Genomic DNA, 27,107 nt, shown 5'->3' with positions numbered 1-27,107 from the left:
TAATTTACCGCCACATAACCGCCTATTGGAACAGCACCGTGTCTGTGTTTTGATAGCCCTGATTGCCATGTTCCTGTTTTCAGCGGCATTCCACTACACAACGGTGGTCCAGTGACAGCCCCCTTCACAGACCCTCATCCTTCCCAACCCAGAGTCTGTAAGGGAAGCTACATTAAAACAGAGAGAGAGAGAGTGACTCGAATCTGGCCACACGCCGACACGCTTTAAAAAGGGAGAGAGTTTAGAAAGGGATCGTCAGAGTGCGGAGAAGGAGGGAGGGAGGAGAGGGAAAGTGAGGGAAGCGCACAGAGGCAGAGGTGCCCAGGAATAGAGGGAACAAAAGAGAGACTGGGGGTTTTATACATGGACATGGAGGATTCTGCCGGAGGAGCTCGTAAAGCCACCAAGAGTAAACTGTTTGAGTTTCTCGTCCATGGAGTGGTGAGTGAGAGAGCGAGCGTGTTTGTGCATGTGGAAGCGTGTCACGGGAGAACTAAGATGCAGCGGCTCTTATCCATTCATTTCTATGTAGATTGGTTTTTATAAAACAGGAACAGCCGTGGAGGACCGAGTGTAGAAGAAAGAGTGAAAGGTTATTGTCTTTAACATATGGAGGAGGATAAGGATAGAGAAACTCTGGTGCTGGAAGTATGAGCGATACTTGTATTTTTAGGGACGAGTACTAGTATGAAACAGAGGATGCTCTTTTGGTGTGTGTGCAGGCAGAAGAGGCTGTGTATCAGGAGCACCCCAAGGGTAGATCACACATAAACATCCTGCTGTGGTATTTCATCGTGAACATGTAGTGGAAGCAGACTTGATTGTATGTGTTTCCTGCATAAAAATGTGGGCGAATGAAAGGTTCACAGAGACTTTTGAGAACTTTTGGTGGTTGTGCAACTATTTTGAGGCTGCTTTCTAATACTATTTGATATCAGACCAAATGAAAGGTATTGTTTCTAGAGGCTTCTTTGCTAAAACACAGCCTTTAAGACATCCTAACCCTCTATTAGCTTTGCTTTTGCCATGTATTATTTAACAAAGCCACTGATACTATGGAAATATTATTCCTGAAATGGATATTCATGAATATGAACGTATAGATATTTCATAAACTGATGGATTGGGGTTGAATGCAAACTCTTCATGAGTTTATAAATGAGAGATCACTCGGCCTACGATTGCTAAAAGACCTTGTACAATGAATTCGATTTTTTTTACATTTTATTTTATAACCATTCTAACCTGTTAAATACATTTTCATTATTTAACAGGTTGTACTACAAACTTGCAAAGTTTGCCTTAAGCTGTGTGGTGAAGGTAAAAAATCTCAAACCCACTGATTTTTTCGCCGTTAATAAAGATTCTTTGGACTGAGAACAATAATATTAGTATCTACAAAAATATTTCTGGTATTGGTATCTCAGAACAGATACTGTATGTAGTATAAGCTACAGCAGTATTGAGAAAGTGTTGAGAAACTTGTCCTGTGTGATGGTCCAGCGTTGCGGCCTCCTCCTGTGCCCTGAACACCTCCATTGCGACCTTGAGAGCCAGGGATTGGCAGAGGCGTGCAGAGACCTGCACCCGTTCCCGCAGCGTCCACATGTTCACAGCCCACTGCCTCTTCACTCAGATGTTTTGAGATTGGACCGGGCCTGGACACCTCTGGAGCTTGGCCTACTTTGGGAAGCGATGATCGGGTCGTGAGGGTCACAGCACCATATGGGAGCATCTCTGGCAGAGATGTACTGTACCCGCACTGTAGGGAGGACTGGAGCTGGGGACGTTGGCTCACATTCAGGATGTTTCCACAACTTTGGTGCACATCCAGAGAGTCACAGGGACTTATTGACTCTGCCATTATGAGTCATGAACAACATACCTCAGATCTCCTCTGCAGCACACTAACTGCATTGAGAAATAATAACAGGACAAAAACCCAGTCGAGTAACACTTTACAGTGTTCAAATATTAATTTATGCTTTAGGTGTTGTGAGCTAACAATGAGCTTTTTTAACAGCATTTATTAATCAATATTAATGGTAATTCATAAATATACTATTGTTTCTATGTCAATTAATTTTGTATTAATAAATTAAATAATGAAATGTAATATATACAAAAATGTTGTATGTAGAAATTAACAATCACATATAAACAATAATTTGATAGCATTTATTATTCTATTTCATTTTAGCCATTTCATTAACTGCTGTTGACGAATGCAATATTGCTATATTTAATTAAATAAATTAATTCCATTAAATTTATTTATACATAGCACTTTTCACATTCTCATTTATTAATCGGATAATGTTAATTTATAAATATAACATTGTTTTATGTTAATTAATATATACATCATTAAAATAAATTCTGTTATTGAATATACTTTATATAATTTTATGCATAAAATGTGAACGTATTTGTGTTTGTGGATGTATTAACAATAATCTATCATAATAAATGCTGTATTGCATTGTGAACTATTGCATTGCTAATCTTACTGTAAAAAGTTACATTATTGTAATTGCTATGTTTAATTAAATAATCAATTCTATTCAGACTTATTCATATAGTGGTTTCACAATGCAAATCAGTCCAGATTTATATTGAAAAAAATCCCAAAAACACATTTCTAATTCCAGAAAGCACAATGCATGTGGACTAGATTAAATGAGACGTTATTTAGCATCACAGTTTGCACAGTTGTCATTTAGACTGCATTAGGCTGACTTCCCCAGCACCTCTGTGTTTCGGTAGAGGGCGAGCAGCTGTTGCTTCTGAAGTGACAGGCACAGGTGCGAGAGGCCCTGGCCTAGTTCTGCTTCAGATACTGGAGGAGGAGCTCATAACAGCGCCTTAACTCAAAAGAGTCTTTGTGCGTTATGTCAGCTTGCTGTAATTGATTTAAAAGCTACAAGTTTGATGAGTATACATATACGAATGTATGCATATGTATCTTCGTATGTTTTGTGTGTCACAGAGATAACATCCTATAACACGTCAAAAGTGTTCAACAAAGAAATGTGTGGCTGTCTGACCTTTAGTCTACATTTTTCTCATCTCCACAGCGTCCAGGGATGACCTCAGGGGCTCGGATGCCCCATCAAGGTGCTCCCATGGGGCCTCCTGGACCTCCATATGGAGGAACACCGCCAGTTCGGCCAGGGATGCCTAACCCAGCCCTAGACCCCAACCGAAAACGTCCTGCCCCAACCCAGCCAGTGCAGCCTCCCCCCATACAGAACCGTTCCAGAAAGTGAGTGCCACTTAAACTGTTTTCTGACCTCTCACTTATTCTGTTGAATTTAATCAGTGCACACAACAGATGATAAATAATAGATACGTGTTCCCTGAACCTACTGTGTCTTAAGAGAAATCTGGGCATTTTGATTTTGAGGTACTACATATAACTGTATGAAGTTTTATTAAGGTTTTATGGTCTTCATTTTGCTCCTCCTACAATTTGCCAGCAAGCTCTTGCCAAGTATAGCGCTCTCTAGTGACTGAACTATCTTATGTTTGGCTGGTGTAGGTGCTCTAACTTTAAACAACAGGCAACATTTTGATCGCTATTAAATGCCAAAATATTTCTTGGTGAATATTATTAGTGCAACAGTTATCATAAGTAATACACTTACTGCTATTGCCTTTTGCAACAGAGTATCACAGTGCCCTTCCTAAGCAGAAGTGTCGAAGACTTGAAGTGAGGACGCTGAATTTCTGCAGGGCATTAGTGTCTCGTACTGTATTATGAGCCCATTTTGGTACAGCCTGTTCTTGGAAATTTGTCACTGACATTTGATTTTCAGAACTGGACTTCAAAACTCTTGTTTCTGTTGATGTAGCTGCTAAAACCTAGTGTCAGTCAAATATTAAATCTTTTTGATTCACATAGCTGTCTGTGTGGCATTTGTTTCCAAAAGATTTTACATATAGGATCATGTTATCACAAATGACAAAATTGTGTACTTAAAGTCACGATCACCTCTAAACTTTGCCAACAGCCTTGCGGAAAGGACCTTCATGAAGGGATTCCATTGCTCATTTTCATTTGAAACAACCCTGCTAAAAGCATTCCCTTCCCAAGGGCGTGAAAGTGATGTTTGGAATTTGCTGTTAGTTTTCTCAGGTTTTCATCTGTCTTGTCGCAGTACTGTATTTGTCCTTGCGTTTTTCATTTCAACTGTATATATGCATGTAAGAGTGTCAGCTGTAATTGCTGAAGGGCAGCTTACTGAATTCAACAGACCATGCTACAATAAAAGCAAACAGTTTAACAAATGTTAGACCTGGATTATCGAAATACATTTATCTCCGTACATTCTTGGCTAGAATTTCATCATCTTGCAATACTGCTGAATGCACAGGTATTAACATTTTGCCTGATGCAAATAAGCCGACAATTATTTCATGTCATGGCAAATAATCAGTAAATGACCCCTATTAAATCTAAACATATATCTAATCTATACCCATGCTACAATAAAAGCAAACAGTTTAACAAATGTTAGACCTGGATTATCGAAATACAAGACATTTATCTCCGTACATTCTTGGCTAGAATTTCATCATCTTGCAATACTGCTGAATGCACAGGTATTAACATTTTGCCTGATGCAAATAAGCCGACAATTATTTCATGTCATGGCAAATAATCAGTAAATGACCCCTATTAAATCTAAACATATATCTAATCTATAGTATTTTGTCTACATACATTTAAAAATAAATAATTGAAACAGTTCACAAATGAGTTAAGGAATCAAATATAAATGTAGGCTGTATTTATTTGATCAAAATACAGTAATATTATAAAATATTATTACAATTTAAAATATCTGTGTTCTATTTAAGTATATATTAAAGTGTAATTTCCTGTGATGCAAAGCTGAATTTTCAGCGGCCAGTCTTCAGTGTCACATGATTCTTCAGTAATCATTCTGATATGCTGTAAAAAAAAAAACAATTTCCTATATTATTATTAGTGGTGAAAACAGTTATCCTGCTTACTATTTTTGTAGAAACTATGATACATCTTTCAGGATTCTTTGATGAACTGAAAGTTTAAAAGAACAGCATTTATTTAAAATAGAAATCTTTTTTTAACATTATACTGTAAATGTCCTTGCAGTGAATAAAAATGGTTTTATTTCTTAAAAATATTTTTTAAATGTTACTGCCCCCAAACCTTTGAAGGTTAGTGTATATTTGCAGATATTGCCTATATATATACACGAGTAAACGTTGAGCGCCATCATTACGAATTCTAACTTCTGATTGGATGCTCTTCTGTTCCGGTCTCCATAGGAACCCATTCAAATAGTGCCCATCTGTTTTTAATGTAGCTAACATCGGCAGCTTCTTATCATCTACACACTCATTAAACTTTGAGGAGTGAAGCACTGACAAATGACGGTCATTGTGGCACTGTAAAGTGATTGCGCTATGGAGCCATGTGCTTTTTTAAAAACATTTTAATAGGTTTAACATTAGATTATGAGCTCGGAATATATGCTAATTTGACTAGAAACACTGGAGACCGGAAATGCAAAGCATCCTTCCGGTTAAGAGTCAGGTGTGACTTCTGCGTTCAGGAATAACGTCTATATGTGTACAATATCGGCTGTTACTGAAAAGTTCTGTTTACTAACTAACTAGAGGTACCCCAAATCAACCTATAGGAAACCACTTGGATTTCCAGCAGCAAATGAGATATCTGCAAGACAGATGGACATGAGAGACGCCCAATCAGATCCTTCACTTGGATCCTTCAAGTAGGCCGTTTATTCTGCTGCATGTTAGTTTGACAGTTTGTGATGGACCCTGCCTGATTGGTTTGTTCCCTGTTTGCAGCTTCAAACTTGACTGAAGCATTTCCCCAAATGCATGTGTGCACTTAAGGTCACAGATAAGTCAAAACCAATCAAAAATGACATTCACTAAGTGAACACAACAGTCGACATGACCTGAGAATGAATGCATGTGGAGTAAATATGCGGTTGCGGTCAGTTAGCTTTGTGTGCGGGCTGCGTGACCCTTCTGTCATGCCATTTGTGTTCATTGACAGTGTTTTCTCTCTTATAGTTGACCTACGTTCAGTAAACGCTCATTTTATTCATCTGAATGCATTAATGATTAATTTTAGATGAAGAATACGTGACGAGTGTTGAGGCATTCACCCTCACACCCCCACCGAATCTCAGTCTCTGCTACTCCGCTTCTCCTGGAGGAGCAGTGTGGCTTAGGGTGAACGAGTCGGACCATGAGAAAGTTTATACTCCAGAGGGGGTGTGGATGTGAATGTGGTCAGTCATTTCCTGCTCCGACGGGGTCATGTGCTCCTCGGCTCTGGACCTGAGGAGTTCTCGGTGTCCGTAGGAGTGTGGCATGTTTTTGTCAGTGAAAAAACATTTCTGCACTAGTGAATCATATGGATCATGCTTGGGGACAGAAGAGAAATGAGATTGGAACGTCTTTCTGAAAACAGCAGTTGGATGCGACTCATTTTTTGTGGTCCAAATTGATGCTGGGAATGACATTTTAGATGTCTGTATTTTCAGACATTTGGACTGCAAATATCTGCTTTTCACAAATGTTATGGACTGCACAAACAGAAGATGTTCTTGCACTGTTTTTAATTGATTTTCTATGCTGTAAAAAATCTATTACATTTACGATAAAAATGGCAGCTGTGGTTGCCAGATATTCACAGTAGAAAATATGGTACCAGTGTTACAGGTTGACGTGTTGGTGCCTGTATATTTGAAAATGTATAACCGTATGTTTTATTAAATGATATAATGTTAAAAAACATAGCTACTTCAAATATCAAAATCTGCTTTTTACCCTAAAATTTACTGATAACCAAAACGATAAAGGTGGTAAAACAGAGAGCCACAAGGGTGCAAAACATCATCAGGCACACATGACAATAAAATAATGCAATAAACATTAACTAAATAACATAAAATTACACCCTAATATACATTGAAGAAACACAATTCAATAAAATGTGATGTCACACATGCAGGAACCTCTGGAAATGACCTCTTACTGTTTTTTTTCACTGTAAATTATATAGTAATTTAAACCTTGACAGTCTTAAAAGTATAGTAAAAGTAAAAGTATATATAATTCCATGTTAAGCCATTTACAGTTTGTCACTGATATGGTAATATAACTTACAGTTAACAGGTGTTTACTGTAGCATTTTTACTGTCCCCTTCTATAAAAATGACAAACATTTTTGCAATATATTAACAAAAGCTTGCTGTTTGATTGCTGTGTGAACATCCCTTTACAATAACTGAGACAGCCAGATGTTAAAACAACAAGGCAACTCTACTATACATGCACCCATAAAATGTGCAAAAATGTATATTTACGCATCATGATTAAGTATTATTTTCAACCTCTTTTGTCCTTTTCTCGCTCTTATACCCTCTCTCTGATCACACACACAAACACACACAGCTGGAAAAACGTCTGGATGGGTCCCAGTTACTCAGCAGATGGCCTGTGGACTCTGCTATCAGTCACCATAGTAACATGCTTTCACTCTCTCTCTTTCTTTCTTTCTTTCTTTCTCTCTGTTTTCCCCATCCGTAGTGCCAAGAGAAGAAAAATGGCAGACAAGATTCTCCCTCAGAGGGTGAGGTCCATCACTATGGCTTTTATCTGTTTGTCTGTGTTTGTTTGTTTATTCAGGTCTTAATTTCCATTGCCAAGTCAAGAGTGATCACACGGTACAGGTAATTGTGCTGGTTTCTCTTATTTCTGGGGGCAAAAAAGTGAAAGGGATGGGCAAGAGGGGTCCAATTTGTCACGAAGACTGCTGTTGTGTATTTGTTTTTTCTGTCAGTGGAAAAGGGTTTGATTCCCAAGGAATGTGATGGTGTGTGATTACATGGAAATGTGGGATGAGTGCAGGCACACGACTGATTTGGTCAAATGTGTCCATCGGGATGTGACACAGTAATACGCCACAATAGCAGGAACTGGAGGGGATGTGAGTTCTTGAAATGGCTAATCCTCTCAAAGTCTTAATTGGGGGTTTTTACAGCTAAACCGAAAAGTCCTAATTCATTATGATGAGGTTTGTAAAATGCTGGAGGTCACATGGGAAGGAGAGAATGATGCAACACTGTGAAAATCAGGGGAGCGTCAGGTTACAATTTTGCTGTGTATCATGCAAGGACATACATGATTTGTTTCAGTAACAAGTCACAAACGAGAATCAGGATATAAAGCAGTCATTGACTTAGTAAAGAGTGGTACAAACACCTGGTGAAATCTGGTAATGGTTTCATATTCAATCAGTTTGCAAAGACTAATTGACTTGATTTGGGTGCAAAATTGGCCGGGAATATTGGTATATGTCTACATTTACCAATATTCTAAGTCCATATTAAAACAAAGTATATCTTTGTAAGAATATGAATAATTACTGTATTCACAATGCTGATGGAGTTATGGTGAATGGAGTTAATACCTTTCATGTTATCATCATAAGGCAAAAAAGATATGGGTTCACTTGTATTGAGGATAAAAATTGTTTGTGACATTAACAATGTGGAAGTGGAAATTTCAGGAAGGGGATTTTCGTCTATCCAAAAGCATGAAACAACTGAAATTCAAATTTTTACAACCAAAATTTTGAATTGACATCCTCATGTTAATAATTTGCATATTGTTGGACTTGCACAGTTAATGGTAGTATTAATTATAAATAATGAATTATATAAATATGATAATTGAATGATTTAATTTAATCATTTAGATTTATTAAAAAATTGGATAACACTTTAGTACAAGGACCAATTCTCACTATTAACTATGTGTTTATTAGCATGACTATTATTAATATATTAGCTGTTTATTAGTACTTATAAAGTACATATTCTGCATGACCATATTCTACATAAATAATACTACCCAATACCTAAGCTTAACGACTATCTAACTATTAATAATAAGCAGCAAATTAGGAGTTTACTGAGGCAAAAGTCGTAGTTAATGGTTTGTTAATAGTGAGAATTGGACCTTAAAATAAAGTGTGACAAATAACTTAATTATGGTGTATAATTAATTATAAATACAACAATATTTTTTTATATAATATAAATATAATATTTATAGTTATATAATCTTGTTTTTTTTTGTTTATGAAAAAAGAATGTTGTTACTGTGTTAGTCTCTGCTTTATGGGACCTGAAAACAAAATCACATACATAATTTTAGCACCACAAATTGACTTTCTGTCATAACCGAAATTGGTAATGAATGAGAAAGTTACAGGGGAAATGTTTAGACTATCATCAAACTGCTTTGAAAACATCTTGATGCAATGAATGATGCATTGAATTGTTACTAGACCTGATTGCAGAGTTGCTTGTTCACAATGCCTTTTCATTAGATTCGTGAACTGGTGCCAGAGTCCCAGGCGTACATGGACCTCCTAGCTTTTGAGCGCAAACTTGACCAAACCATTATGAGGAAGAGGGTGGATATACAGGAAGCCCTCAAAAGACCAATGAAGGTATGTGATTTCAGTACACAATTATAGTGAGATTTAACTCCTAGTCAGCAATAATATGAAAAATGTAGTTACAGCTCAAACTGTCTTTTGTCTTATAGCAAAAGCGGAAGCTACGATTGTACATTTCGAACACTTTCAACCCTGCCAAACCTGACGCAGAGGACTCTGAGGGCAGTATTGCATCCTGGGAGCTGCGTGTAGAGGGCAAGTTGTTGGATGATGTAAGTTTGACTTGAAGAGTACCTATTATGCAAAATTCACTTTTTCATGTTGTTTTAACATAGATGTGTGTTGGCAGTGTGTGTACACAACCACCCTACAATGATAAAAATCCACCCACTCTTTTTTTTAATCTTTATAAATCAGGAGCAGTGTCTCAGAGCTCACTGATCACAGAATCCGTAAAGTGTGACATCACACTTTACCAGCCCCACCCACAATAGTTGACTGAGCAGTGAGCTGCACACACACTATCTGCCATGTTTATCTTCACGCCAGAGCATTTAAAAGCAGTGTTCAAGTAAGAAATGTCTTCTTATTAGAGCTATAGAAGTTGTTCAGTCCAGAGCAGTGAGTGATTTTCTGCTTTTATTTTATTGTTTGGGTCATTTTAACAACGTAGACCCAAACAGCGGTCAGTATAGGTACTGTATATTATGCTGCTGTCACTTAATACACCGATCTAATATAGACATTCGATTTCTTTCCCAGCTGTTTAACTTCACAGACATAACCGACTGTGTTTTTGTAACTTAAGCATGTTTTTAACATAAACTTGTGTGTGAAAGAGAACTTTTAGTACTCACATGCGTGTGACAGCCGCTCTCTGTTTGCGTGGGTTTGGATGTGTACATTCAGAAAAACGTATATCAGAAATTTAAACTGATATGGCTTTAAAACGCATGATTTCAGCACGATATACATGATAATCAAAACCAAACAGATGTTTTTTGGCAGAGATCTGAGATAAGAGCACAGCTCTGTTCTGGAAAAGGGGGCGGGGAGCAGCAGCTCATTTGCATTTAAAGAGAAATGGACTAAAACATTTATGCATAAAACAATATGCATTTTCAAAATGATATAATAAATGATCTGTGGGGTATTTTGAGCTGAAACTTCACAAGCACATTCTGGGGACACCTGAGATTTATAATACATCTTGTAAAAAGGGCATAATAGGTGCCCTTTAATAATCTTACTGTCTGTTCTATAATGCAGTGTTGAATTAATTTGCCGCGACCATTGTTTTTGCTGATTGTTCAATTTAGTTCATTAAAATGAGCAAATGTATCAATTCCTGAACATTTTTTCACAACTTAATTTCACTGCGCACAATCAGTTGACATTTGTTTAATGGAAGTTTATTTAATACATGCTTGAATAATTACTGAATCCAACTTAGTCCTTTTCATTGCATCTAGCAGACGTAACAAAATGTATTTTGTTCGTAAGCTAGACCAAATCCACCCAAATTACTTTTTTTTCTTTAAAAAGCTTAATTCAATTGCATAGAATAAGTTAATTAATCTAATTGAATGTTTTAATTTTTTCGAAGTTACTGTTTTGTCAGTGCTAATGTTTGTTTAGGCTTCATTCAATTTGCAAGTCCCTTTTTTAAGCTTTATCTTTTATTCCCTTTGCGCTTTAGCCTGGAAAACAAAAGAGGAAGTTTTCGTCTTTTTTTAAGAGCCTTGTTATTGAGCTGGATAAGGATCTGTATGGCCCTGACAACCACTTAGTGGAGGTAAGCATTAACTCACTACATACGGCAATAAAAAACATCGCTAAACCATATTTGATATTCATTCTTTACAAAAGTTGGAAGCAATTCATATGAGAGAATCTCAAGTGTCCTCTTTGCATTTCAAACAAGGTTGAGGGCAGTCACAAATGGCCATATTATGTCACATTCAAGTACATGTCCACAAGAATCTCTTGGCCTCTACTGTGTGACAGATTGGATTGGAACGCAGTAGAAAAGTCAATGTCAGAATGAAAAGTTCAGTTAACCATACTTCATGTAAGACATATCTTTGTGGTCTCCATAGCAACATGTTACATAAGGAAGTTGCCCATGACACTGTGGAGTGATGACACTGCAGCCAGCACAGAGCTTTGGGCAGTATTAACGGGAGAAAAGAAACGCATTTCTGAAGACAAAAACTTATAAAACCTTTTACAGTACCCTGAGAGTCCTTGTATTCTGAGAGTGTGTGTTTTACTCTATTTTAGTGGAGGAACCATTGTGCACAGGTGCTATTCAGACACACTCAGGCATTTACATTACACAAGGGAACCTTCCCAGCTGCCTCGCGCACTTAATATTTATGCACTTTGTTAGGGACATTGAGGTCTTGGGAATGCAGATACACAGAAGTGGTCTGCAGCTCTCAAGGGGTGACCCTTGTGCCCCTCCGGCCCATTGGAACGGGCTGAACACGCCGCATTTGGGTTTATTCATTCAGCAGCTCTTTAAATTGTCCTTGGTGACTGTGGATTTTCATCACAACACACATGTGTGACAAAAAGAATGATTTACCTGCGGAGAAGGATGGCATTGAAAAACCCTCCAATGTCAAGCAAAGCTAATTGAGTTGAGCTGTGAGTCATTGCCATTATGTTGTCTCTTTCAAATGGCACTGAAACATGTGATGGTTTAGGGAAAATGCAAGGGAGATCGCATAAAGAGCCTAATCATTTTATTCACTCTCATGCTTGAATGTCTCCTCCATGCATAAACAGTGCATAAGCAGTCCATAGTTAATAAAAAAAATTTTGGGGGGGTCATTTTAAGATTTTACACTCTCTCTCAATAGCTCAAAAATAATGTACAGGCAAGTTATATCACTAGTAGTGTAATACTGTCAGTCATACTGATTTGAACAAACCCATCATGGCCATAACCAGGGTTTGAAAATTTGTGAGGTCTGGGGTGGAGTTAAGAATTGTGCTATAATAAACCCTACAAATACAACTCATTATATATACTTTAAAAGAGACAGACATGTAGATGTTTGTGGAAGATGTTTTCTCAGTTTTAGAGGGATGAATAGTGTAAAATTATACCGTAGTTATTGCATTAAAATTTGTTAATACTTTACTAGGTTAGGGGTGGATAATTTGATCAGTTGTTTATTATTCATGAAGCAATACATATTACTGTTATAGTTTTCATAACCATTGCTATATAGATGATAACTTTGTCTAGTGCTCTTATGAATGTTTTAGCATGATTTTGTGAAAATGTAACTACTATACTGAATGAAATAGCATAGACTTTTTCATGGCTAGTGTTTGCATATTTCATTTCATTCTTTGTTCTAGTGTTAAATGCTACTATTTTTGATAGCGTTGATAACGTTTCTGACAGATAATATCATGATGTTTTTTGCATTTTCCTTACAAAATGTGGTTTCCTGTTGCTAAGTAAACAAATTAAATGTGGTTTCCTATTGCTAAGTAAACAAATGAAACCGAAAAAAAATAAACCTTAATTAGTTCAAATCTTTTTTAAATGATAAATAAAATAAAATACAACTTCCCACTTTATTAACTTTCTAAATGTCAAATTAAGTAGAAAAGACAAGTCCAAAGATGCTTATAATAGCTGGATCTGGCAAAACTGTGAACATGACAAATTTATAGAGGACTGGACCTCGATGACCTCATAGCTGGCTATGGCGATGAAACCAACAACCATAAATATAAAATTTTGGTGCTGCTTTTTGAGAAAAGGTGTCAGATTTATGACTTTTGCCTTGTGGGCAATAAATCAGTCAAAAAAGACCATACACTTAAGGCTCTTTCACACCAAGGACTATAATGATAAAGATATCGTTTTAAAAATGTTCTAAATATAAAAGAATAGCACAGTTTTCGCGAAACAACAATATTATTGGAATCACTATCAAAATGTGTTTTTTTTTTTTTTTTTCTCAGCTCGTAAATGATAAAAACATTGACAGGCAATCAGAATCAATCCTGGAGCCACTTGCATAAACTTAGCCACCATGTTAAGACTGTGTCTTAATAACTAGTTTGACCAACAGTTGCCAAGGGGTAATCAGTCTTACTTTTCTAATACAAATAAGACCAGTCTGCATTTTCATAACTGAATTTAAAAAGTTATTACCAACTGGTCTAAACAGTTTATGCAACCGGCCCCGGCTTTAAAGAGCTTAAGCATTTAAAGTGACATATGACAAAACTGCAGCGCTCGCTTGGAATAAACAGAATGTTATTGTGCATCGGTGTGGGCGCTAATATAGTTATCGTTATAGTTATCTTTAAAGTTATCAATCTTTGTGTGAATGGACCATTACATTAAATAAAAGACCCAACAATATCGAGGAACCAGAATATCATAGAGGCTAGAAAGCCAGCCAGAATAGTCTAGCAACCAACTAGTAAATGCATAGCAACCTGCTAAAAACCAACCACTAAGAATATCTTAGCAACTGCATGCCCTGACAAACACCCTCGACACAGGCAAACACTGCTCAGATTTTCTTCTGAATATATCAAAATCTGGTTCGAAATTGCTGTATGCTTCTCATGCAGCGGTTTTGTATTATACGCCTGTTGTTTAGGCTGAGTTTGTGTTTCATCCTAACAGTGGCACCGCACTGCAACGACCCAGGAGACAGATGGCTTCCAAGTGAAGAGGCCTGGCGATGTGAATGTGCGCTGTACCCTCTTGCTCATGCTGGATTACCAGGTGCGTGCAGGAGTGCCAGATTATTATTAGAGATTATGGCTGATGGATTACCAGTGAAGTTGTATGTCATAGCTGGTTTACAGGCATGACGTCAAACTCTTTAAATGATAACTATGTGAAAAACTGAGTAAAAGTCTGAGGTCACACTAAAAATCTGAGATTCAAAATCTAATTTAGACCTAGAAATAAAGTTTTCGTTTTAAGACATTTAAACAACTTGGGAGCTAAATAAAATATATTGAGTACAAAATGTATAGCACCAAGTAAATGTGTTGAGAAAGGCCAGTTAGAAATGAATCTGCATAACGATAGCGTTAGCTTAATTGTCTTATCCATCTTGAAAGCACTGTAATTAAAAGCTATAGTCGAGTCATTGATCTCTAAAAGGTTGATTGCCCTTCTCTATTCACCAAAGTAGCTATAACTAGTGAGTATATGGCTCTTTTAATGACAGCAATTTTCACTTTGCTAACTACATCCTGATGGGAAGAGGCTTGGTTTGTCAGAAAACTAAAGCTTTGTTTTTAAACAATGGATATTTAAATCTAGAAAAAGAGACAATGAAACAGATTTGCAATTGTGTAGTTGACATGAAATGTCAAGTAGTTTCAGCAATATCTAGATAAACGACATGCGATAACCATCTAGAAAATGTTTTAACTCTTTTATAATCATTATACATTGTTTTTGTGAGATTAAATTGAGTAGTCATATTATAAAAAAGGGAAGCATTTAAATTAAATAGCAAAGGTATAAATGTGATTAAAATGGTATAAATGATCAAACTAAACATTGTAAAATAAATTATTATGGGTGCTAAGATGTACAGTTACTGGATACTGCTATACACCTTATACTGTTACACTGGCGTTCAAAAGTTTAATAAGAAATCCTTTTTAAACTATGCTTTCTATTTTATAAATTTTAAAATGTAATTTATTCCTGTGATGGTAAAGCTGAAATTTCATTCTTCAGTGTTACATACTTCAAAAATCATTCTGATTTGGTTCTCAAGAAACATTTCTTGAAAACATTAATATTTTTACACTTAATATTTTTTGTGGAAACCACAATTCTTTGACAAGATGGAAAGCTCAAGAGAACAGCATTTATTTAAAATATAAATCTTTTTTGAGATTATAAATATATTTACTGTCAATTTAATGCATCCTTGTTGAATACAAGTATCATTATTAATTTTTAAAAGTCTGACTGATCCCAAACTTTTAAATGGTAAATTTTAAACTAAACTCTTGCTGCTGAATCATGTTCATGGACATGTTATGTCAACTACTCAAGTACACTGAATGTAAATTGTAGTGTGGTAATATACTAAATATGTGGATATTTTATAACAGTACAGTTCTGTTAGAAATTTCTGAATGTGTTTATTTCATTTATTTTATCCATTGTGCATTTCAGCCTCCTCAGTTTAAGTTGGATCCTCGCCTTGCACGTCTTCTTGGCATCCACACTCAAACCCGCTCCTGCATCATCCAGGCTTTATGGCAGTACGTCAAGACCAACAAGCTGCAGGATTCTCATGAAAAGGAGTACATCAACTGTGATAAATATTTCCAGCAGGTACTACCATATCATAAAATACTTTCTCCATTTTGGTGTTAATATTTTGCCTGATAGCAAAAGCTTTTTTTAAAATTTCTTCCAGATCTTTGACTGTCCTCGTCTGAAATTTTGTGAGATCCCTCAGCGACTAACCAATCTACTGCTCCCCCCTGATCCGATTGTGATCAATCATGTTATCAGGTAATTGGTCATAAATTTAGAATGTATTTCCATTTATTTTTTCCTCAAAATTACAATCATGTGATCTATAGCAGTTTTAAGTCCTGTGACACAAATGGACATTTAAGGGGCCTGTTTTTCTTTAGAATTTAAAGGGATAATTCATTTGAAAATGTAACTTCACCCTCATTATGTTCCAATCCTGTATGTAATACTGTACACATTCCTTGAATGGATTTTTTCATAAGTTCATAGCATGACGCTCCAAAAAGCATTATAGGTTGTCATGTATTATTGTGTTGTACACTGAAAAAACAACAGCATATAGCTTTACAATGGCACAAGGGTGAGTAACTAAGGATAGAATTTTTCTTTTCAGATGAACTGTTCCTTTAAATGCCTTTTTCAATTGTAATTTTATCAGTGTGGACCCAAATGACCAGAAGAAGACAGCCTGCTATGACATTGATGTTGAAGTTGATGATCCTCTGAAGAGTCAGATGAATGGTTTCCTGCTGTCCACAACCAATCATCAAGAGATTGCATCCCTAGACAACAAGGTCAGAAAGAGCTCTATCATTGAAATGTGAAAGCCACCGGAACAAGAATAATTGAATTTCTAGATACTGTTTTATTCAACTTCATATAAACCCTATGCATAACTATTATGTTCTGATTGTACATTTGGAGTTCTCTTAACAGTCACATTTTCACTTTTTATTCTTTAGATCCATGAAACTATTGAGTCCATCAACCAACTGAAGATTCAAAGAGATTTCATGCTCAGCTTCTCTAGGGACCCCAAGGGCTACATCCAGGACTGGATCTGCTCCCAGAACAGGGACCTTAAGGTGAATGTAAACTATGTGTACCGCTCAAAATCATAGTCCTATACAGTATTATTATATCAAATATCAAAACATTTTGCACCCTTAAAGGGGTCAAATCATGCAATTTCTATTTTTCCTTTTCTTTAGTGTGTTATGTAGCTATTTGTGCATGTATAAGATCTGCAGGGTTACAAAGCTCAAAGTCTCCCACAAAAGGATTTATTCTATCTAAAAGAGAAGGCTGATCCAGACCAGGCTAAAACGCCTCATTCAAACACGGCCCCACATCTCTACGTCACGATGTGGAAATATTTGCGTAATACTGCCCAAATGTTCATGCAAAGAAAGAAGCCGTGGTTTCAGGAACCAGAGTAGTGTTGATGCAGCCATGTCAGGGAGATGCTGTGTGTTTCTGTGCGAAAGCAAAAGCACTTTATTTGGCCTTCCAAAAGTAGATGCAATGAGGAATCATTGGTTAAGATTTATTTACAACAGAACAGCACAACCCAGATGTTCGAATTTGTGCAACGCATTTTATGGACGACAGTTTTGTGAACCTAGGAGAGTAGCCTACAAGGCTGGCTGGGCAAAGGCTATTTTGGAAAAAAAATGGGAGACAGGGTCACATCACAGTGGAGTCAGCTTTCTTAATCGCGGCTAGTGTACTGAAAATACATACGAGCAGCATCACTGTGTCTGTCACATGACTCTGTTCCCCTTTCGGGCTTGAACTGATGGTAAAACTAAGGACATTATGTACTGTCTTTACATTTATGTTGAAAGCTGAAGCTCGCGATTATGGAAAGAGCGTTAAATTTCCGACGCGTACTTGTGGTGTTCGGCCAATCACAATGCACTGGGTCAGCTGGCCAATCAGAGCAGACTGTGCTTGTCAGAAGGAGGGGCTTTGTAGAAAACGACTCATTTGAGAGAGGCGGGGCATAGAGGAACTACAATAATGTACAGTATTTGAAAAATTATGTATTTTTTGAACATCAAAGGGTTAGTTCACCCAAAAATGAAAATTAGGCTGCGTTTCACTCACTCCTGAGGCATCCTAGGTGCATATGACTTCCTTCTTTCAGATGAATCCAGTCGGAGTTAGATTAAAAATGGTCCTGGCTATTCCAAGCTCTATCATTGCAGTCAGCGGGTGTTGCAGTACTTCAGTCCAAAAGAAGTGAAATAAAAAGCACCCATCCATAAAAAAAGTGTCTCACACTGCTCTGGGGGGTGAACAAAGGCCTCCTGTAGCGAATCGATGCATTTTTGTAAGAAAAATATCCATATTCAAAACGTAATAATCACTTTAATCTAGCTTGCACCAACAGTTGTACACGGAAGCAGTTCCGGGCGGATGACGTACGAGGTTAGAGTTGCGCATGCACCAGTGAGTCTCGTGAAAATCAACATTTGTTTACAGGAGCAAAGGAAGCAAAGTTTCCTTACTTTAGCAAAGGAAAACCAGTCTCCTCTTGGCTTATATTGAAATCCTCTGACATTCTTCTTTACAAATCCTCGTTTTGTACTTCTAATTAGTGACCTTTGTTTTGTTTTGATCTCTCTGCTGCGCTTCCGCATTCGTCACTTCTGAGCGGTGCATGCGCAAAGCCAACCTCATACGTCATCCGCCCGGAGCTGCTTCCGTTTACAACAGTGAGCACAAGCTAGATTAAAGTGATTATTATGTTTTAAATATGGTTATTTTTCTTACAAAAATGCATCGATTCGCTACAGGAGGCCTTTGTTCACCCCCCGGAGCACTGTGAGACACTTTTTTTTATGGATGGGCGCTTTTTATTTAACTTCTTTTGGACTGAAGCACTGCAACACCCGCTGACTGCAATGATAGAGCTTGGAATAGCCAGGACAATTTTTTATGTAACTCCGATTGGATTCGTCTGAAAGAAGAAAGTCATATACACCTAGGATGCCTCGGGCGTGAGTAAAACACAGCCTAATTTTCATTTTTGGGTGAACTAACCCTTTAAAGCATGTCAACATATTCTGTTACACCAAATACACAAAATAATGATCTTTAAAATAGCATCATATGACCCCTTTAATGTATGCCAAAATAAAGTTTAAACATTTTTGAAACAGTGTCTCTACCTAGTGGTCGAAAGGATGTAACCGCTGATAGAGAAATTGTCTTTTCTGCCGTTTTGAACTGGACTGGATTTTTTGGTTACAGCTGATGACAGATACAGTTGGAAATCCAGAGGAAGAGAGAAGAGCAGAGTTCTATAACCAGCCCTGGTCTCAGGAAGCTGTCAGCCGCTACTTCTATTGCAAGGTGAGGGGTACGTGCAAATGAATCATGTTAGTGACAAAAGTTTAGGGTCAGTAAGAATTATTTGAAAGAAATGCATACTTCTATTCAGCAAGGATGCATTAATCTAATCAAAAGTGACAGTAGAGACATTTGTAATGTTACAAAGATTTTATTTGAATTACATGCTGTTCTTTTGAACTTTCCATTCGTTAAAGAATCCTGAAAATATATCAGTTTCCACAAAAACATTAAGCAGCAAGCTGTTTTCAAATAAAGTTTCTTAAGCAATAAATCTGCATATTAGAATGATTTCTGAAGGATCATGTGAGGTTATTTTAAATTGCTTTTTTTTTTTTTTTGCTTCTGATGTTAGTTGTATGTTAGAATCAAAAGTGGTAATTTCACTTGCTCTTTTTATTTACAAATGTATGTTTCTTTTCTTTTATGTAGATTCAACAACGAAGGCAAGAGCTTGAACAAGCTTTGGCAATGCGAACCACCTAAAATATCTTATTTTCAAAAATAAGTTGACAACTAGTTTGCTTCACCTGTGGCTTGGTCACTTTTATTCTGGTGGTCTCCACACTGGGCAGTTTTCTATGGACATGAAAGTATTAGACCCCTTCTCAGTATGAGGTTTGGACTGATTTTAACCAATGAGGGTCAATGAAAAGTGTAATTACACTCTTATTTAATGTATGTTTACTGTACAGTTGAATGTATATAACCTCACAGTGCAATGAATTTAAGAAAGTGGTTTGGAAATGGCACTTTCACACTGATTACACACAAATACAGCAGCTATCATAATTGTTTTTACATCAGTTTTTTGACGCACATGAAGTGCAGATACACTGTGTCTTCTGGCTTGAAAAGGTAGAAAATACAATGAATGAAACTTTGATGCCTGGGAATTTTTGTAACTGTTAATGTCATGCTAAATGTTAGTATGTAAGTATCGATATTGAATCTGTCATGTTTTTTCTACATGTTTAAATATTTTGTCACATTCTGCTTTCAGCTTTCTCCTTTGTTTTTCTGTCGTTAAATTTGCACTGTGCAAAAGATATGAAGAAATCCACTGGATGAAAATCAGCCAACTTTATTTGCAAAAAGTGACATTTATTGTCATCATTTTAACACGTTAAAGAAAACACATTCAAGGTAAATCATTCTGATTTGTGAACACTTGTGTTTACAATACCCATTTTTGTGTATTGTTAAAGACTTCAAAAAGCGTTGTTCATAAGCAGTGTTTATAAACGATGTTCGAAAACATAATTTTCAGAGGCTTTAAATGCCAGTAAATCAAAATATATTCTTAATATATTGTGTTGATAAATACAGTAACGCATGTTGCATGTGAATATTTTAGTTTGTTTAGGAGTTTATTTTTTAGCATGATTCCGAAATGTTTTGGATCTTTGTTGCCTTATTAAATCACTTATATGCACAGGAAGCATCAACCAAAGGTACAGTTACACCATCTTTGTGAATGCCAATAAATTACTTAATTTTACTGAATATTCCATCACACTAGTTGATGGCATTTGTATACCTGTGGCCTAAGATGTGCTTGATGCACAGATGAGAAATAAATCTGATACTCATGAATGTCAAGAGGTGTTCATATTAAGAGGCATTGACCCTTTACCTTTTAACAAGACATTCTTACTGTGTTATGTATATTATTTAAATAAGTGTGTCTGTTATGGACATTTTGAACAAGATTAATAAAATAAATACAAATTCATGACCATTATTGTCGTTAATCCAGTTCACAAAACCAGTCTGAATGATTCATTCATGAATCAAAACCTCAATCGCATTTTAAAGGTGTATAGTATAGATAATTCTTCACAAAAAAAAAACATTTTTTTGCTGTCTAGATGACAACGTCATGGGGGTTGCGAAAACATGAGTAAACAGTGATAGAATTGTATTTTTTGTATGAATTGTTCCTCTAGGAAAAAAGGGTACTATAAGTTATCAGCATATAGCTTGACCTTGAAATGATCATTTCTGTATGATTCACATTGCTAGTTGATTATATTACTCATTTTAGGTCATTGTGTGTGACTACTAAACCGTGAGACAAACCACGCCCAGATAACGCTCTCCAGTCCATATGCAAAGAAGTGGGTGGAGAGTTCGATGTATCAGCCTCTGATTGGCTGCCGTGCCGGTATTGGTGACACGCGCCTCTTACCGCTTGTAGCGCGAGCCATGATGAGATCGCTTCTCTGGTGCTAGCGCTTCATCAGGAAGAGGGCTAACTAAGACAACGGCGCAATTCCACTAAAGGTATTTATTTACTCGTGTTAACTATCTATATCTGTGATGATCGGTATTTACAGTAAACTCATACCTCATTCACTCGTTTAATTTTGATCCCCGGACATCTTTCGAATTAACAGGCTAGTTTTACCGGCTGTTAGCTCGCTTGCTAGCTCGTGGTAACGGAGACTAGCGTGCGCTCCTCAACTAGTCTAACATGTTTTTTCGATTGATTAGCTGAACTTGCTTATCTTATCACAATTTGGATACAAACTGCAGTTGTTCTATGTCCAGGGAGCAAGATTTACTCGTGATTTGGGATACACCGGTGTTTTATGGTTAGTTAGCATGGCAAAGTGGCTCATTGGTCGGGCCTTATAGTTAACAGACACGCTTTATTCTCGTAAGAGTAGCGGCTCCGATTTTTCGCTATATTATCCGTTATTTGTGCTTTTAAAATTCATCGCAATATCATAGGTGTAATTTGCCGTGGAGTCTTTATGTTGTGCCAGTATCACTTCACCATTGCAGTTATTCGCCTACACTGCGTCAGGGAAAAGTACTGGCCGACTCCACGTGAGCCGAGTCGAACCACTGCCCTCTGCTGCCTGCAGTTCGGCGGATCTTAAAAAGAGACATTAAAACCACCCTGTGAACAAAGTTTAAGTTAAGACGAATCGAATGTTGATTGAACATTTAGTACGTTTGGGAACAGTGTGTGCTTTGTAATTTTTTTTCTATAATCTTATGAGAGCATCTTTACCCCCAACCGATCTTTTTTTTGTCTCTCTCTCACAGGTTTTCAGAGGTGTTTTGTTCCTGGTATTCAGTTAAAATGCCATCTGATTTAGCAAAAAAGAAGGCGGCAAAGAAGAAAGAAGCAGCCAAAGCTCGTCAACGTACAAAGAAACCAGAGGATGGAGTGAATGGTGATGCAGAGAAACCGGAGGACCAGCAGAATGGAGTGGCTGAGGTCAATGGTAAGGAGAAACATTCAAAGGCAGTCTTAAAGCCTGTTCACACCAAAACAACAAATATACAATGCAAAATTGATGCGATAAACATTTTAATTTGAATGAATGTCTGTTAATATGTCTGGTCAGGCTCCTTTTTTTTTTTTTTTTTTAGAGAATAAGATTTGTTTTTGGTCATGTGCCCTGGAGACACTGCTGTTACATAAAACCATGACTTGGTGGCACTCGCTAACAGGATATTGCTAAGCGACAATGAATATTTGAAATGATTAATAACTGACTCTTCTCTCTATCTGTGTTATTCGATAAACCTTATAGAAGATTAAAAAACAGCTATTTGAAAAAAAGTTAATTGATTGTTTCTTTGCTATGCTATTGACAATGGACAATGGATTTCGCACCTTTGCTAGGGTATTTCTGCTTTTCTATAAGTGCCATCTACTGTCGGAGAGTGGATTTGCATTTTTGTTCTGCCTGCCTGTTATTTTTGTATGCATTGGTCTGAACAGGTTTTTCATGTGCTTCTATTCAAGATGTTTCAAAACCTGTTACTCATCTTCCTTAACCCATTTGAATATTCCTTTTTTCTTTTTACAGGGGTTGCCAGTTTGACGAAGGAGCTGGATGAGTTTGAGCTGAAGAAAACCGAGGCTCGAGCAGTGACTGGCGTGCTGGCATCTCATCCTAACAGCACTGATGTGCACATCAGCAGCTTGTCTCTCACCTTTCACGGACAGGAGCTGCTCAGTGACACTAGTTTGGAGCTCAACTCTGGTCGTCGGTATGGCCTTATTGGTCTCAATGGAACTGGTAAATGAATGATCTGTTTATGTTGGGCTAATAGATCTCCTCTTGGTAGCTTCAGAAGTGACTTCAGTTGACAGGCTCTTAGAAAACTGACTTGTATCAAAATTTTTGTTTAGGCAAATCCATGCTGCTGTCAGCAATTGGTCACAGGGAGGTGCCGATTCCAGAGCACATTGATATCTACCACCTGACCCGTGAGATGGCTCCCAGTGAGAAGACTGCTCTGGAGTGTGTGATGGAGGTAGATGAAGAGAGGATCAAGCTGGAGAGAGAGGCTGAAAGGCTTGCTCATGAGGACTGTGAGTGTCAACAACTCTGATCAAATGCAAACCGTGTATTAGGATTAGCTCACCTAGAAATGACAATTGGCTTTTACTTGTTCAACATGAATTGTGTTTGATCCCAAGATGTCTGAGAACCAGTGATGGCATAAGGATAAACATGTAATGAAGGTGTTTAATGAACATTTTCATATTTTGCTAGAGAATGATTTCTTTAATAGGTCAGATCAAAATGAAAACTTTCCACGTTTTCATAGGAACTGTGTTTTTGTAACAGCTTCCTTTCCTAGGCGTGGTATATTGGACATCTCTGCTTGAGAAGGCTCCTTAATTCTGTCCAGTTTTTAAGGAATCTCATGTTTGAGGAACACTTGTAATTTGTGAATTTAATTGTTTACATTTGTTTGTCCAACTTTAGCTGAATGTGAGAAGCTGATGGAGCTGTATGAGCGTTTGGAGGAGCTGGACGCTGATAAAGCCGAGATGAGGGCCTCGCGGATCCTCAATGGTCTGGGCTTCACTACTGCTATGCAGCAGAAGAAACTCAAAGACTTCAGCGGTGGCTGGAGGATGCGTGTTGCTCTTGCTCGGTGAGCTTTCAGAATCTTACACAAGTTTAGAGCTGCTGGGAGATGATGTAACAAAAGGCCGAATGATAGCGCAGCTGCTTAGTGCTAACTGTGCTGTGACAAAAACTGTATGAAGCATATTTTCTGATCCCCGTGCATTTCTATGAAAGCATTTGCATATATCTGTCAACCATTTCATCTCATGGTTTTTCTGAAATCTTCAGGGCACTGTTTCTCAAGCCTTTCATGTTGCTGTTGGATGAGCCAACAAACCACCTTGACTTGGACGCATGTGTGTGGCTGGAGGAAGAGCTCAGCCAGTAAGTCATTATTTTTAAGACCAAGGCTATTTGAGAATATTGTATAAAAGGGTTTGTTTATTTGTTCATTGTGACTTGTTGCTGATGAAATGATGTTAACAAAAGGCCGAATTGTAGCTCTTCCATCAAGCAGTTTGTTCTTGGTATGGATAGAGCTTTGACAAAAACTAGACCGAAGCGTTTAACTGATCTGTCAGCACAACTCAAATGCAGTTTTGTTTGAATATGTTAGAGTACCACTTTGTTAGTGTTCTAATCCTAACCCTGTAGTAATACATGTTGCAATTAATAATTAATTGTATAATATCACCTTTAAATAAAGTGTCCTATATAGCAAAATTATTCGGTTATTGTGATGCAGTTATTTGCCAACACTGTGCTGAGAGCTGTGTGCTCAAGTTTGTTTCTTTTCTTCCCCTGACAGGTTCAAAAGAATTCTGGTTTTAATATCCCATTCTCAGGACTTCCTTAATGGCGTTTGTACCAACATTATTCACCTGCACCAGCGCAAGCTGAAATATTACACGGTAAAATGACTAATTATGTTCCTCCTACTCACTCAGGGCTGATTTCTTATAATTACAAATGTGCAGTTTCATTTATTTTATCATTCATCCTCTTCTGTAAAGGGTAACTATGACCAGTATATAAAGACCCGAGAGGAACTGGAGGAGAATCAGATGAAGCGGTTTAACTGGGAGCAGGACCAGATGGCACACATGAAGGTAAGCTACTACTACGTGTACCTTTGTAAACATGGAAACCTTCTGTGCCTTTCTCTAACCGCTTATCTTGTGATTTGATGTGGTTATCTAAACGTGTTCCTGTTGATCCTCAGAACTACATTGCTCGGTTTGGTCACGGTTCTGCCAAGCTGGCCAGACAAGCTCAGAGCAAAGAGAAGACTCTACAGAAGATGGTTGCCTCAGGTCTTACTGAGCGTGTTGTGAATGACAAGGTAATGAAAGAATCGTTTCCACTTGATCTCAGGCACAGCTCTATGCAGTTTGCCTTTTTTGTTGCTGTATGCCACATTTCAATCAGTTGCAAAATGACTCGAGCTACCTTCTCCTTTTAGACCCTGTCATTTTATTTTCATCCCTGTGGGAAGATCCCTCCTCCTGTCATTATGGTTCAGAATGTCAGCTTCAGGTATTCTGAAAATATGGTACGCAGGTCTAATAAACAGTAACGCGTTTTACACACTTTTGTTGCATCCTTCTCCGGGTTGAGGTTCTCACATTTATTTTGTTATATAGCCACATATTTATAAGAACCTGGAGTTTGGAATTGACTTGGACTCACGGGTGGCCCTTGTAGGGCCCAATGGGGCGGGCAAGTCTACTTTGCTGAAGCTCCTCACTGGAGAGGTAGGACACATTTAAATTTGGTGTTCACACATTTGATGTAATTGGGAGTCTTTAGTATTGTGGTCTATAAAACATCTCTTCTTTCAGCTCCTGCCCACAGACGGTATGATTAGAAAACACTCCCATGTGAAGATTGGACGATATCATCAGGTCTGTTGGCTAGATCATTTGTCATGGTATTTATGTAGTAATATAGTAATTATAATGGATCAGCTTGATATTAGTGAAGATGATGTCACTAACTTAAATGACCAAATTAATAACTTTATTGTTAATATTAAAATACCTCCAGATAATTTGAGTTCAGTGGCTTTAGACTGGTTTTAATAATATTAACTTGTGACGTTTTGTTTCTTTCCCAGCATCTAACCGAGCAACTGGAGCTTGACCTTTCACCTCTGGAATACATGATGAAGTGTTACCCTGCGATTAAGGAGAAAGAAGAAATGAGGAAAATCATTGGCCGCTATGGACTCACTGGCAAACAGCAGGTAGGCAGTCTTGTTTTTTACCTGCAAATAAATTCTACTTTATTTATTGACCCGTTCCTTTTTAAACTAGGTGAGCCCTATTAGGAATCTGTCTGATGGGCAGAAGTGCCGTGTCTGCTTTGCTTGGCTGGCCTGGCAGAATCCCCACATGCTCTTTCTTGATGAGCCGACCAATCACCTTGACATTGAAACTATTGACGCTCTGGCTGAGGCAATCAATGAATTTGAGGGTGGAATGATGCTGGTCAGCCACGACTTTAGGCTTATTCAGCAGGTAATGTGATCTTGCCCATCTTGTACATTTTAACTAATATTTTATCTCAGTCAAGCTAATGCAGCTGACATGAGGTCTTTGTTATTTTGTAGTAATATTGGTTTGTTTCCTTGCAGGTGGCTCAGGAGATCTGGGTTTGTGAAAAGCAGACCATTACAAAATGGAGCAAGGACATTCTGGCCTACAAGGAACATCTGAAGTCAAAAATCGACAAACAGATGCATGATTTATAGCCAATAGAGCCCCCATAGAAGGCAGTTCCAACATCTCTGCCAACCAGACTATTGCTCTCCAGGAAATACAAGCATGCTGGCTAGACTGCAGTCTCAGTACCACCCTTAACACCCGAGTCAGTCACTGGGGTTTCCAGTGGAAGTAGCTGTCTTGTTTTATTTTTTGTGTGTTAATATGCATCACAGTATTTGGACTTTACTTTTGAAAAACCTATTAAAAATTATGGGTGCGCACTTAGAACAGGGAAGGTCTATAGGACAAAGACTGTCATATGAACGATAAAGTAAACTTCAAGGACTCTTGATAATGGGTTTTTATTTGATCAAATATTGTGTAAAGCTGTATTTGCAATAATGATGTCTAATTAAAAGCGTACATTTATTGATTTGGCTTAT

The 27,107-nt window shown here is 37.4% G+C and overlaps 2 protein-coding genes across 4 annotated transcripts; both read left to right on the top strand.

Annotated features, from left to right (window-relative positions):
* The first annotated feature begins 363 nt into the window (after positions 1-363).
* On the top strand, positions 364-20,789 carry LOC107599876 (SWI/SNF-related matrix-associated actin-dependent regulator of chromatin subfamily D member 3-like). Of its 2 annotated transcripts, XM_016291580.1 has the most exons (14): positions 364-441; positions 3,078-3,265; positions 5,691-5,783; positions 7,618-7,660; positions 9,425-9,547; positions 9,646-9,768; positions 11,196-11,291; positions 14,163-14,264; positions 15,687-15,848; positions 15,934-16,031; positions 16,435-16,570; positions 16,739-16,861; positions 19,035-19,136; positions 19,566-20,789. In XM_016291580.1, the coding sequence occupies exons 1-14, from the start codon at positions 364-366 to the stop codon at positions 19,617-19,619; spliced, it is 1,521 nt and encodes a 506-aa protein (XP_016147066.1). In that variant the 3' UTR covers positions 19,620-20,789. The 2 variants fall into 2 exon arrangements, with proteins under 2 accessions (XP_016147066.1, XP_016147067.1); XM_016291581.1 differs by lacking the exon at positions 5,691-5,783.
* Positions 20,790-21,285: 496 nt separating this feature from the next.
* On the top strand, positions 21,286-27,097 carry LOC107599875 (ATP-binding cassette sub-family F member 2-like). Of its 2 annotated transcripts, none has more exons than XM_016291578.1 (15): positions 21,286-21,419; positions 22,191-22,372; positions 22,964-23,176; positions 23,290-23,472; positions 23,873-24,044; positions 24,248-24,343; positions 24,768-24,870; positions 24,973-25,068; positions 25,182-25,301; positions 25,422-25,511; positions 25,603-25,713; positions 25,801-25,863; positions 26,076-26,204; positions 26,275-26,478; positions 26,595-27,097. In XM_016291578.1, exons 2-15 carry the CDS (start codon positions 22,228-22,230, stop codon positions 26,709-26,711), a joined length of 1,842 nt encoding a protein of 613 aa, XP_016147064.1. In that variant the 5' UTR covers positions 21,286-21,419; positions 22,191-22,227; the 3' UTR covers positions 26,712-27,097. The 2 variants fall into 2 exon arrangements, with proteins under 2 accessions (XP_016147064.1, XP_016147065.1); XM_016291579.1 differs by having other exon boundaries at positions 21,299-21,389; positions 22,189-22,372.
* Positions 27,098-27,107: the final 10 nt, after the last annotated feature.

Source organism: Sinocyclocheilus grahami, unplaced genomic scaffold, assembly GCF_001515645.1.
Source record: "Sinocyclocheilus grahami isolate Dianchi unplaced genomic scaffold, SAMN03320097.WGS_v1.1 scaffold274.1, whole genome shotgun sequence".
Lineage (NCBI taxonomy): Eukaryota > Metazoa > Chordata > Actinopteri > Cypriniformes > Cyprinidae > Sinocyclocheilus > Sinocyclocheilus grahami.
Note: the sequence above shows the minus strand (reverse complement) of the source record. Positions and strands in the feature narration are given on the sequence as shown.